Genomic DNA, 15,056 nt, shown 5'->3' on the forward strand with positions numbered 1-15,056 from the left:
GCCATCTTCTCAAGCCCCTTTAAGAGCGCTCGGCAGTTTATTCCACGGCCCCATTTGCAGGTACCCATTCTAACAGGATTCTCAACACCGTCGCTTGATGGATCCTATTTTGGCATAATGACTGCGTGAAGCAGATCTTGTTTCGTGCCATCGAAGCACCTGCGTGGTGCGATATTCTCTTTAGGAAAGCGCTATCTCTCCAACTTAAAGACGTTCATTTCTCACCTTGCGCAATTATGATGTTAGGAGAATTGCCTGGAATTGTTTGCTCACTTCTTAGAGTATGCGTCAATTACTTTGAGTATATTTTAACGGAATTTCTCATAATTTATTGCTACAAAAATAAATGAACATCCGTAAACTGGAGGGAACATTCCGTTTGGGTGATAAATATTTTAAAGACGTACACAGACGTCCTACGTGTTGCGTAGTGGCCGCTGAAATAATGCTAATCTAAGTAATACTTGATTATAAAAAGTATTTTTGATAGAAATATCAATATAATCGATAATACCATATTTCATTGGGCGTGGCCAATTAAAAAATTGATAACGTTTTTTGTTGTATTTTTACTAATTTTACCATCAAATGGATAAAAACGACAACAAAAAGTCATCATATGACAAGACAAACCGATTAGTCTCCTCACACTAAACTTTAAAAATGCTAAATTTACTGGTTCAATTTTCAAAGAAATATTTCATTCACTTTCATCCGGCTTACATGGTGATTTCCGAAAGCTCTTTTCGTTTACGAAATAGCCACACTTGCCGAAAGTGCCAAAAAATTCTAATGAGGCTTTATTTTAGGAAATAACTCAAACGAATATTTATAACAATGTAATTAGCGTTTAATTCCGTTTGATGTTGGTTTTACCGTTCAGAGCATTTTGGTCCTCAGCGTCTCCCTTGCCTAGCCTAGAACTTATCCAGAAGCGAATAATAAGCAGAATTATTTCACTCCTGAAGGCACGCGCTGTAATACCAGTGGAACATTGAATCATACTCTACACTCTCCATAGTAATGAAAAAACTCGGAATAAACGTTAAAATCCTTTCAAAATCGAATTAACAAAACAACTTGATAAAACAATGCTTCAAAAATGCGCTTAAAAAAAGAATGAATTGAATAGTTTCAGGCGTGGTGTGGTGGAATTCGAACATAATAAAGAACGGATAGCAGCGATTTTCTACTATATTTGATATGTACGACCGGGTTTCAGTGTATTACATCATCTTCAAGTTTTATCCCTATATATGATGTAATACATGGAAATCCGGTCGTACAATAAATGTTATCCATTGAAAAATTGCTACTATCTGTTCTTTCTTAAAAAAAGTATATTCGAAAATAATCCGGTCATGATGTTTTTTATACTATTCAATGGTAACAAAGAGAATATTTACAAATTTTGATCGTATGTTGAATTAAATTACTTCATTTCTGTTGAAATTACTTAATTTTCTTGTAAGTTCATTTGCCACATCAGATTTTAGGAAATTGAATGGTCATTGTAACTGAGGAATGTATTTGATAATTTAGAAAATGCATAAATACTACCCCAACTTTCAATGTTCCCAGGAATATTAATTCAATCTATAAATCCTCACTCATTGCCAGAAAGCAAAACAATCCTTTTTCAAAAGTTTACGAGGAGTGCATCTTCTCAAAAATATTCATGAGATCACTACAGCAATGATGCGTACTCAGAGCTTGCGGCATTACCACACACATCCATGACCGTAACCAGCGGAGAACACAGAAATAAATAAAAAAATGATTAAATATTCTGATTAACTTTCTTGAAATGGTTTTATCGCTATGAATAAAGATGTTTATATGACTATGGATACCCCATACATGGATGTATTGTGATAGCCAAATTAGAAAAGAGTAATAATTCTCCCTTAATTTGCACATATTTCGAAAGAACATCACTTTTTGGAATGCCTTGCGTCAATAAAACCGTACTAACACCTAGCCGATACTAATATTGCAGAGGCCAGTATCGACCTAACTTCGATTTAGATAGCATAATATTATTGTTGAATATCTTGCGAGTTTTTAGTAATTTGATTTGGCTCGTAAAATTAGGTGCAAAACGTATAGAAGCCTAATGAACTAAAAAAAAGAAAATTATTTTCGAGAAAGAGAATTCCAAAAGATTATGTAAAAAATTAATTGGTTCGCATTCCGTGTGCTCAGTCGACCATAGAATTAGAGTTGCGCACATTATTTTAGGTAATCGATGGTACAATTCCCATATTACTCCGAATAATGAAGAACGCCACAAATAACTAGAAGAATGAATTAAATAACAATGGGTGCTCATGTCTTCAAATTAGTTTACATGTATGTACGATACGTACACCGTATCACTGAATGTATCTTTAAGAATATTTCCAATTGAAAGGTGACTATGAATTTACTATTCACGCCTTGAAAGTTGAACTGATCCAATTTGTGGAATCTGTCTCGCATATAATAATCTTTTCTATATGAACCTATAAAGATCTTATGTCAAAATAAGATGTAACTAATACGCTTCAGTAGATAAAAATCAAGCAATATTCTTCGACATACATTTTCCAGAGGAAGGCGTACATATGGAACAAAGTTACTATGCTCCACATGTTGAATTAAGCACCTCAAGCACGGAATACTTGGAGAACTTATGTCCTCTCTTTCCAGGGAATGTTCATCGTGTCCCTTCCGTTCGCCGTACTGCGGGGAGGATACTGGGCTATTGCAGCCATGATCGGCGTTGCGCACATCTGCTGCTACACAGGCAAGATCCTCGTCGACTGCCTCTACGAAGATGTGGAAGTGGACGGGGAGGACCAGTGGGGGGCCGGGGCGGCTCCTCAGGTCGACGGGGTTACCGGGCCCCCAGCGTACGCCGAGACGGGGGACGTCCAAGGGGGAGAAGCGCAGAGTTGGGACGCCAACTGGGGTCAAACCGAGCAGTGGGGCGGCGGAGGAGGGGAGCAGACGGGTTGGGGAGACGAACAGGGGTCGGCGGCGGCTCCGGGGCAGTACGGCGGGGGCAACCCGTTCACGGCTCCAACCGCCCCGTCGACAAATCCCACCAACCCCTTCCTGGCGGACGGCATCCCGCCATCGAGGCCTCCGCCTCCCCCCATCCCCAACGCCACTTCTGTCGAACAACAGCAGCAAGAGCAACAACAGGGGGTCGCGGCGGGAGGGGGCGTGGTGCGTCGCACCTGCCAGGAAAAGCGCACGGTCAAGGTCAGAGTTCGCGACAGTTACGTGGGCATCGCCCGGGAGGTATTCGGTCCTCTGTGGGGCGTGAGGGTGGTGAACGCTGCGCAGATTATAGAGCTACTGATGACGTGCATCCTGTACGTGGTCGTAGTCGGGGACTTGATGATCGGAGCCTTCCCTCCAACAGCTACCACGACTCAAGAGCAGCCGGAGGATGACTCCGGGGGCGCCGTGGTGGTGGTGGTCCGAACCGGTGGGGGGATGGACACGAGGTCGTGGATGCTCGCCTGCGGGATCCTGTTGGTGCCGTTGGCGTTCCTCAAGAGCCTGCATGCGGTATCGATGCTGTCCTTCTGGTGCACCATCGTACATCTGGTTATTAACGCAGTAATTCTCGGCTACTGCCTGCTGCAAATCGGCGATTGGGGATGGGGCAAGGTCAAGTGGTCCCTGGATCTGAAGAACTTCCCCATTTCGCTTGGAGTCATCGTCTTCAGCTACACATCACAGATCTTCCTCCCCACACTGGAAGGTTCACTCGAAGACCCATCAACCTTTTCACGGATGCTATCGAGATCCCACGTTGCAGCAGCTTTATTCAAGTCATTCTTTGGATATTTTTGTTTCTTAACATTCCAGGATGACACACAGCAGGTATCAAAACTTTTCTACTTTTAATTCATCCCTAATACCCAAAACGTTAATAATACATCATGGTGTAAGATTTATCAGTTCAAGTCAATTGGCTCCAGTACTAGGAGAGAGGATTTTCGACATATGTGTATAAAAAACTAACTATATAAAACTAACTTCGTCAACATAGTTTTATTTCCAAAACGTTTCAAAATCATATCTCATCTAATTAGGAAAAAAATGTAAAGTGACCGTGATGACTGTTTATAAAGAATTGATCTAAGGCATTATGAAACATGGACCATGATAAAGTAGTTACTCCTACAGTGAATAATACAGCGAACAGATGACTTTGGTCATATAGAGTAGTAAATGGAGAAGTGGCACCTCTTTTTATGCTGCAACTATGCATGCCTTTCAAGTATTAAGCGCTGATTAAGGGATAATCAAACTGCAATATGCATTTCGCTATTTTTTGCAAACATTTTTACCTTTATACCAAACAATTAAATCTTCATTTTTGGCTATTTAATAAATTTTACTTTTAATATCACATGAGTGAAAATCATGGTAATAAGGCAATGAAATTCATATATATGAAAAAGGAAAATGGTCATCGGTCCACCCTAAGGGCATGCAATTGAATCCTATGATCTCCTTTGATATTTCTACAATAATAATTATTGAATAAAATCCTACCTTTATTAACACCACAATCTTTTTTGTTAGTTCAATAGTACGACTTATTGGGACAAAGCAATCCCAATAGCTCTAGATGCTGGTCACTAATTTGGAAATTACAGTCATGAAAAAGCCATTAACATGCTCTTCTCAAAACAGAAAATAATCAAATGCATAATCATTACTGAGGTTTTTCCTATAAAGATGGCTCATTTTTAGCTATTAAAATTCCATTCAACATATTTAAAATTTTTTTTGGCACAAATGATTTATCTCCAATTATTTTTTAAGCAAATGAAGTTGTATATGACAGCAATAACTACAGAGCAAATTAAAAAAAAACAATTCCAGTATCTGCAGGAATCGACTTTTTAGAATAATTATTACTGATCAGAGGACCTGGGTTTGATTCCCAAGCACTTATCTCTAGGCACTCTCAGATTCACCCAAGCTGTGTAATTTTTTGAGCACCAGAACTTCCTGAGAAATCATAGGCAGCACAGGCAAAGGATTTGGATTCCATTGGCCTGTGAGGATGAACCATTTGCCGGGTTAGAGGTGATTGGAGATAATGGTAGGAGAAAATGCCACTATCCATTTAATTAACAAAGACTGGTAATGTTGGAAACCTTATCAGCTTTTTATCATGATTTGAATGGCAACGATGCTATTGTTTACATAACACCAAAATTCAAATGTAGCTATGAGTTTGAGGACTGCTCTATAACATTTATGATCATGCCAAATTATGAAAACATTGAACAATTCTTCATATTTCCATGAAATATGCCTTTAGAATTTTACAATGTATGGTTGCATGCAGTTCTCCTCAAAATATAACTGGTAAATTAATTTACATAAATTTTTCCAATTACATGCAAATAAATTTGCTTGATTCACATTTGATACATATTGCTCCATTTTTGTATCTATTCATAAATTTCAATTAGCAAAACTCAGCAGTTGCAGAAATCTAGCAAATTTAATAGCTGATCAGCTGTTATTGAATTTCACTAGGATACTGCATCCCTTTTAATAATTGGGAACTAAATTAATGGAGAATTGGAGGAAAATTACTCAACGATTTGAAATTTAAACATTTTTTGTCAGGTGCAAATTATGCTAGTATTTAGTTCTGGCATTCACATATTGGGTATGAGACTAATAAGATTTGGATTACTTTCATAAAGTCTTGAAAAGACAAGATATTTATAACTTATTTATTTTAGGTTACCTGAATTTAAATATAATATTGCCACAATTCAAATGCACATTGTGAAATAACTTACCAACACATAATATATTCATGTAAAAATAAGAAAAATTGAAGTACTGCAGTCAAAATATGATAGTGTGCGCCCAATTTAATTTTTCCATGGATTGAAAACAAAAGCTCTTTGAATTTTTTCCTCTTACATCTATTATACAGCCCTTCAGCTACAGCAATATAACCCACTGGAAAGCATATCCTTTAAACCACCCTCTTCCTAAATGGCACTAATTCTTACCTAAGTAAACAATTGATTTCTAATCTGTCTTAAGTTTCTGAGTTAGTATCATATGTAGGTGCATAAAAGAGAAATCTGAACAGTGTTATTAGTATATGATATAGTCTAACTTTTCAGTATACCTTCTGGTAAACAAGCTGCGATAACGGGGCACAACCAACCTACTTGAAATATCAAATTATATCAAAAGGGCGCAAAGAGTTATAAATGAGACCTTAAATGAGATAGAAACCCACTATCCATTATACTAACTGAATAGACAACATAACAATAAAAGGAAAGCTCAAAAAAGGGAAGTTTGGGGGATAAAATATTACATATATTATTTCAGAATCTCAAAAAAAATTCAATGAATATGCACTCTTTATAAATGCCATCCTTATTTCGTAAAAATGTATCTCTGAGGCAAATTCATGCAAGTGGTTGAAATCACATTTCATGTACTGGAAAATTGAATAAGGAATTTGATTACATTCAGGCTCCCGTACCATAGCAATACTCTATAACCTAAGATTTCTCAGTTCACTCATTCAATCTCCTCTAAAGCCTCCTTAAAAATATCAACCTCATCAATATGGCTTCACAAGTTGCTATGTCCACCACAAAACTATGTTAATTTTGAAATCAATTACTTGCGGCTCTATTTTAAGAAAATTCATGATCACTAAATTAATAAACTTAGCATTTTTTCACCCAAAAACCTTTATTATACTACTACCGGTTAATTTTACCACTATCTGGTAATTTTATTGCAAATCTTTCTATACTTTCTATGTCCACCTTGTGTGTTGCCATTTTAACATTTCCTTCTTTGATTAAACATATCAGTGATCTCATTAGTGCTCTACTCCCTTCTTGGCTGTGTGTTTCTCTTACAAACACTTTTTTGGTGCATTTAGGAGTTGGTCCTTGATAGTTGTCCAAGCCATTCCTACATCATGTGTCTTTCTCTTTTGATTTTAAATACAATTTGATTTTTTTTCCTTGAGATGGTTTAACTTCTCCCCCTTTTTTCAAAATGCTAAAATTTCATTTCCTACACTCTTTCTCTCTCAGATTTTTATCTTAAGCTCATGTTCACTAACCACCATATTGTGGTCACTGTCAGTTCTTGTACTAAATTACTTCAGCATTTTAATCTTGATATTTAAATCTTTATTAGCTATTTATATGCATTACATATATTCAGACACTATATACAATTTTGCATATAAATATCAATTTTGAGATGAAATAATTACATAGAATATATATCAATTTGTTCATTTCTGAGCATGTTCTGGGTGACATTTGTTGAACTTTTACTGAATATTTATCCATGCCCAATTAAATGAGACCTCCATTGATTTTTTGCTTCTTCTTAGATAACTGCTGGCAAATAAAATCAGCTCACATCAGGTGCCTTCTTCATTCGTTTGCCTGAATATTTTTCTGAATACTCTGCACGCTATGAAAATCTTACTCATGGATCAGTTATATCTACAAAAACAATGTATGTACATTATATCTGTACCTGTGTACTGTAGGGCACATTACTATTGTTACAAAAAATCCATTAAGAGCCATTGTTAAATATTGGTTTTATACAAGCTCTGAGTTAAGCTTCAAGAATGAAGGGGCAATTCACTATTAATAGTTACTCAGACCAAATTTAACACCTGGTCAACAAAAATAGACTTATGACAACCTAATAAGTATACATACTCATGCATTCCACTATAAGTAGAAGAGTGCATTATATAAATCCCTTAGGTTTTCATATTGGTTTTCATGCCCTTGCTATTGGTTTTCCTAGTGAACATTTTTTATTAAAGAAATAACGAATAAATCATACAATTATATAAAGAAATAATAATTAAATCGCATGGGAATGATGATTAGAGATTTTTAAAACGTATGTTCAATTTTCCAATCAAATGTAATCCAATGAAACCCTGATTCATTGCATTGACAGATAGTCAGTTTGTAATCCTCTCCATGACCATCACCATTGTGATGGATGTCATAGTCATATTGAAGGGAAGAAATGGTAGGGACAAGTCTGACTATTATGGAGGTGATGGTTGCTGGATTGATTCTAAAATGCACCAAAAATTTTCAGCTTTGAAAAAATTGTAATTATGATTTCCTGGATTGAGCCAATGAGAAAAGTGACTTCCACAACAGAAACTACCCTCTAATGTTGATGAAAGGCATCAGTTTCACCATAAGGCACTGATAGCACAGATCAAGAAAATCGCTTCATTATCAACTGCTACAGCTGTGGGTGAAAGTGAAAGTCATGGAATCGGACACAGTACTGATATGTAGAAGGCAACGGGAAACAACCAAATTAGTTTCCTTAGAAGATACAGCCTAGCATTCAAATCAAAAGAATGGAGGATTACAGTAAACCAATCTTATGATTGATATACTGATGATGATTATCATAATTAAAGAATTTTTAAAAACTTCTGAAAACACTGAGAGCACGGAAATTGGATGGTAATAATTTGCATAGCAGGAGTTAATTCTCTTTTGTAATGTAATTATAAAAGCCAGTTAGAGTATTAAGTGACTCCCTTTGTCATACTAAAACTCCCTCTGCGATTTCTCAGCTTGATATTTCTATGTCTATAACAATACTGCACATATCATGGATCTGGGATAATATGAGAGGTCAGGTGGCATGCTGAGACATAACAGGACACCTTCCCTTCTTTTTTATCCAAAGATCTTGTTTATTTTAAGAAATTTTGCCATTGTTCTTCCCAAATTTCTCTTTGGCAAAGACCTATGGCATAAACCCTAACCCCATCCTCCTTACCTAGCATTCAAAACTGTACTTTTGCTTCTGCTACTGATACTACTAAATGCTATTATTTTCCATTCTAAGGAGACTTTCTAAGATTGACTTCATTAGGTTTACTAACCTCTCTCAAAAATGTGATATACCTACTTAAATGAGGATGTCTTCTACCTATGTAAATGGTTCTATTTGATGTACAAAGAGGATAAAAGCTTATGTAACTTCATTTAATATTTTACCTCTTTATATTTTCTCTCACAGGTGATCACAAACAACTTGCACTCTCAAGGATTCAAGGGATTGGTTAACTTCTTCTTGGTGGTGAAAGCATTACTTTCCTACCCACTGCCATATTATGCTGCTTGTGAATTACTGGAGAAGTCATTTTTCAGGGAACGCCCAACCACCCTGTTTCCTTCAATATGGGAGAAAGATGGAGAACTGAAGGTATGCATGAAACAACAAAATGCACAATACCAAAATTACTTGTTCTTGATCAGCAAGACCAGCCAACTTCTATAAAAAAGAATACCCCGTGAAACTTTTTGCAACTTGCATGATTAATATCAAGGGTACACCAAGAGTAATTATGGTTTTTATGAGAAGAATTGATATAATTTATCAAAATAAAATTTGTCAATTTTGGTGAGCATTTTTACTATTCTCAGTAATGAGATTGCTGTGGGTCACATTAGAAATCAAGAGATGTATTTTTCTTAAAAGTTCCTCACTTTCAGCATGGCTTTTGTCAGTCATATCCTTTCAATTATTGCTTTTTGTGTTCACAGAGAAAATTGGCAAGACTAGTCATTATGAAGTCATTAATTCCAAATAACTTCTATAACTTCTTTTGGACATCTGCTTGTATGTTAGAAAAAAAGAGACCAGCTACTTTGGTTATTATTCATTTTGACCCCAAGAGAGATAACTGCAACACACAGAAAATTCTTGCACAGAAAATTTTTGCACAGATTTCAAAATTTGCACAGAAAATTCCTCAGTATAGTACTGTCCTTGTACTTTTCTTAGAAAGTCATTCTCGTATTTATGCATACGGTTTTTAACTTTTGCATGATAAAAACTGGAACAGCAACTCTGCAGAAGGAAACATCAATAACATGTTAAATTCTGGTTGGCTCCCACTTATATGGGAAATATCCCATTAAATAATAGTGGGCAGCACGAGTACTTGTCCCTAGAATGCATTGAGCCAGATTACTCCATTCATGACTGCTACCAGTACATGCAGTGGTAGGGGTAGAGTTAAGACTTTGCAGTAGGACACCATGGCAGCAGTGTCATTACAGTCATATCTTAAGGCTAGCTGTAAACTTGTGCCATTGCTTCTACTACTTGTAGTTACTTGGTCTGCAGTGAATCTTACTGGATTTCATTCTTTCTTTGGCCATTTTAGTGAAAGAAACAAGTTAACTAGGGAAAGAGACACAACATAGCTCAGACAATGTGAAACTAAGCAGAATTATTATTCATGGAGTGTCAACAATTACTGAATACAATGCAGCATCAAAGGGTGTCCAGGATTTGGATTCAATGCAAATAGGGATAGCTAAAATTAAAATGACTGTGCATTTGTATTTTTATCGCAAAGTATTCTATTATTTGATTTGATACTTTGCAAAGCAAATAACTAATCTTTTTTATCTTTTTATCTAAAAGGATACTAAACAAAGCCTAGAATTTCAATAAAACTTTATAAATACATCTTAGTTCTAACCATGTCCTCTTTGATTGAAGATACTTTGCAGAAGGGTTTCCATTATGCTCTTTACAAACAGGTGATATTAAATTTTCTTCCCAAAAAATTATAGACCACAAAGAAACCTAGTTTCCACCATTTCACTGAGATAATCCCAAAGATCAAGGGAAGGAGATGAGTATGTGGCTATTTTATCTATTTTTAAATTACAATGTGGGTATTCTCCATTGTTACCAATAAAACTGTGTACAAGAGGGGAATTAATTATGCAAGGTACTTGGAAGTAAGATTATTATATTCAATATCTTTTGAAAATTGAAACATTATAGTAGTTCAAATGTTAAGTTAAATGAAGCGATGTCCACATCAACTCAGAGTAATAAATTCAAAAATCGAACAAGAGGGCGTTAAAATTTCACTCTTGGCAGAGAAGTTGCTGCGGCTGGTCTTGACTGGTTTAGGACACGTCTAGAAATTTGTAAGGTTATGAATCTGGAGGAGAGCCTAGGAAAAAAAATGATTTCAGAATACCTCTCAGTAAGCTAGACTCCTTTAAATGAATATGGACCCATCATGAACTATGTAATGTTTTTCAACATGCAGCCCTGATACTATGAATTGAAAATAGCTCTCTGAAACAATAGCCATTTACTCCATGTTTAATATTAATATTAAACACCAATTTAAAAAAAAATAAACTATCATATCCTCAAATTTTAGGTACCATTCTCATAAATTTTCCTCAGTCTACCAAACATTTTAACTTACATGCCACTACTGCACCTGAGACTGATTTAGGAGGAAATATCCCAAAATCAAAACCCACTCAACCATAAAAACGAACACAGAATTTCTCACATACCCCAAAGAATTTGATGTTCACCTCTTCTCTAAAGTTTCATATCCCTCACTTAATACTGAGCTACAAGGATCAAATATGAGAGATGATATTGAAGGATTAATCACTTATTAGGTCTGGTCAATTATATTAACCAAGCATGAGATACTGTAGGTGTATGGATTGATACACATACACCTACAGCGTTGTGAATTAATAAATTATATCATTCAAATCTGATGAGAGTCATTGTTAATGGGGCACTATATTTATGCAAACGGAAAGTAAGGTAACCAGAATACTTGAACAAACAAAAATACCTTTATGAAATTCACAAGGGGTTTTGCTGCAAAATCAATTGCATGCATCGAAGCCATCCTCATTAAAGGCTGTCAGGAGCCTCCACCATTATCTGAATCCAGTTTATCTATTTTGCTTGAAAGAGACCTCCTTTAGAATATATTGTGATATTTCAAAGGGCATTGGCACTATGAAACTCATGATAATCTATTAGTTGACGCCTAATTTCCTTTTATCCCAACAGGTGTGGGGACTTGCCTTTCGAGTGGGTGTTGTGGTTTTCACCGTCCTGCTTGCAGTCTCAGTGCCCCACTTTGCCATTCTTATGGGATTCATCGGTAGCTTCACTGGAACCATGCTCTCTTTCATCTGGCCTTGTGTTTTTCATCTCAAACTTAAGCGACCAACCCTCTCTCAATCAACTGTGGCCTACGACTGGTTTGTTATTGCACTTGGTTGTATTTTTGGCATCATTGGTGTCTGGGATTCTGGTTCAGCTCTCATCAGGGCTTTTGAAATAGGCCTCCCCTTTTAAATAAAATGGCATATAGGAATCTGGAGTTAAAAGGTAGAGAAGGATTAAAAAAATAGAATTTGGAATAGCTGGGGCATGTGAAAAGGAGCTATGTACATTTGTAAATTGACAGTAATAATTTAGTTCCCAATATGAAAGTATTAACACAAACTCAAACAGTATCACTCCAGAACTTGACCAAGCGAAGTTTTCATGATATGATCTGGTAATTTAAAAATCCTGGGAAAAACTGAAGAAAATCTCCAACAGCATTTTATTAGTCTTCCATGCATCAACAGACATATTTTTACTATTCAAATGTTTCTATTTGTTGATAAAAATTGTAAAGATGACCTAAAAGGCCAAATATCACATACGCAAATAATTTCATTGTGAAATATTTTTTATAATATCATCTTTTGAAAATAATGTTTTCATGTTAATTTTTAATGCAGCATTTTTTTAATATAGTGGTATTTTACTAAATTTTCCAAAGCATGTTTCCAGCAAATATGAAAATCAGATTTTAGCTTATCATATATTTTGGAATTTGCCAAAACAATATTATTCAAGGCTATGAATATGACTCAGATCATGTTTCAAAAGTCCACCATCAAAAGACAAGCTCGGTTTTTTCTGTGGTAAATGCTTTCCATACGGGAATCAAGAAATACAACTTTCACCAATAAAAGTTTTGAGTTAATTTTAAAATCTAGTCAATCTTTGTGCTTGGCCAATTACTGGAATTTAATGGCAATGTACATGAGAGGAAATTGCAATAACTGTAATGCCTTCATTTGTTACTAAGTGTTCATAAGTCTGTATCTAACTACATTAACTGTCTGTGTTCCCACAAATGTTGAGATAATTCTGACTACATAGCTATACAAAAGTAGTTTTTAATATCTGAGGGAAATGCATTGTAGGAAAAGTATGTAAATCATATTTGACTTGTATATAGAACTTGAACCATTCTATAACACCTCTGAATGAGAGAGAGTCATATAAACTAGTTGGTATGCACATGCAGTCCATTCTTTTGATAAAATCAGTTAAATGGATTCTGCAAAAATATCAAATAAGCATGCAGATACTTGATCAGAGCTTAAATGTTTTTTTATAGTTGGCCTCATGTACTTGATACCTCCTTTAGAAGAAAATGATTCAGTTCACTTTCAACAAAATTTTGTTTTTTCTAAAATCAAAATGGGTGAAAGGTTGGAACTCCTGAGTGATGTTCAACCTGATCTTATTTTTTTCATCCTGAATGCCTGTTGGAATCCATACATAGATTAAGTCAGAGCATTCATGGAGTCATATAGCATGACAACACACAGAAATAGTGAAGCCATTTTAAATGTGAAATTTGCCTTTTTGAATGAACAATCATAGCAGTTAATGCTTCCAATAAACAGCTAAAAAGGATGAAATGGAAAGATTCCATTGATGATAGAATGTCTTGCTTTTGTGAGGCTTATATTGAACTACAATAACGAGTGTCATTTGCCACATAATGTGAATGCTCACATTGCATTAAGAAGAGCATGGCCAATGCACAAAACAAGGCTTCACTTTTATAATCATGACACCATCCATTCTCTAACTTAGCCTGTGTTTTCATGTTTTTGCATGTACAACTTAAAACCTACGAGGAAATTTTCACAATTTTAGAAAACTATAACTATAATCCAAAATATGTAATTACTTAAAAGTAATCACCTGGGATTTTTACCAGAAAAATTATAATTTTTTACGTATATTTAGCAATATAAAAAAATAAAGAATGGAACTGTATAGCTTCCAGCTATTGCTTTGGTATGAATTGATACTCTCTGGTTTGGACTTGCTAAGTTATTTAATGACATGGCATTAATATAAATGGCCAAATTATTAGGCTTGTCATGACCAGTAACCGTGATAACCAAATAAAGCTCATATGTTATTGAGCATGTCTTCCATATACAGTATAAAATAGTTTAAGAATGAAGATGTCTTCCAAAAAGTATAATGAATTAAATTAATGTCTCTGATTGTCTTCCAAAACATTGTCTTCCATTGTCAGATAAATGTTATGCCATTAGGGTGCTGGGACGTATATCATTCTATAGAATGAACTTCAAAAATTACAAAGGTCTTTTAAATTTTTGACAGTGTAAGTTAACTGTTCATTTACAATACCATGTCTTCCAATGTCAAATATTTATATACACATATTCATGGTGAATAAAACCCAATGGGTTCCTCTAAGAAAACATATATATATATATATATATATATATATATATATATATATATATATATATATATGTGTGTAATATAGAACAAGATTATGACTCGTCTTCCATTGGACAGTGACAAAACCACTGGTATTTAGGCTGTAAAAATATTTTTGTTGTTCATGTTATTGCTATAGAGTGTTTATGGAATGTTCAATGAAATGATGTGAAATTAATTCCAAGAAAATATTACCATTTTGTATTTATTTAACACATGTTACAAATATTTTTACTCATAGTTAGATTGAGTTCTTGATGCAAATTACTTGAGAATGAATTGTAATAAGAGTTTAATTCATGTATAGGTCTTTTGACTAGAAAGGAATGTTTTCTTATGAGGTCTGAAAAAATTCAGATTGTACCAAAAAACTGTTGGCATTATTTTGCAGTTAAAATAAATAAGATGATTGTTTGGATTTTGAAGTAGGTATGTTTTGGTAGTATGATATTGAAACTGAGTATGTTTACAAATGTGAAAGTGCCTAGTCAGTTGGTGAATAACCAACATACTCACAGAGGCAACCTTTTCCTTTACATCCACTGTTTTGAGTGGCAATTTCCCTATTATGGAAAAAA

At 35.0% G+C, this 15,056-nt stretch overlaps 1 protein-coding gene across 1 annotated transcript in view; it reads left to right on the forward strand.

The window, feature by feature from the left end:
- Nucleotides 1-14,482, forward strand: part of VGAT (vesicular GABA transporter) — a 36,263-nt gene extending 21,781 nt beyond the window's left edge. Inside the window, exons 2-4 of the mRNA XM_071591661.1 lie at nucleotides 2,692-3,879; nucleotides 9,097-9,282; nucleotides 11,935-14,482. Coding sequence (XP_071447762.1) covers nucleotides 2,692-3,879; nucleotides 9,097-9,282; nucleotides 11,935-12,225 — 1,665 coding nt within the window. The 3' untranslated portion in view covers nucleotides 12,226-14,482. The remainder of the gene's footprint in view (nucleotides 1-2,691; nucleotides 3,880-9,096; nucleotides 9,283-11,934) is intronic.
- The last annotated feature ends 574 nt before the right edge of the window (nucleotides 14,483-15,056 follow it).

The sequence above is a fragment of the Hetaerina americana genome, unplaced genomic scaffold (genome assembly GCF_022747635.1).
Source record: "Hetaerina americana unplaced genomic scaffold, ioHetAmer1.1.p SCAF_5, whole genome shotgun sequence".
In the NCBI taxonomy this organism is placed as follows: Eukaryota; Metazoa; Arthropoda; class Insecta; order Odonata; family Calopterygidae; genus Hetaerina; species Hetaerina americana.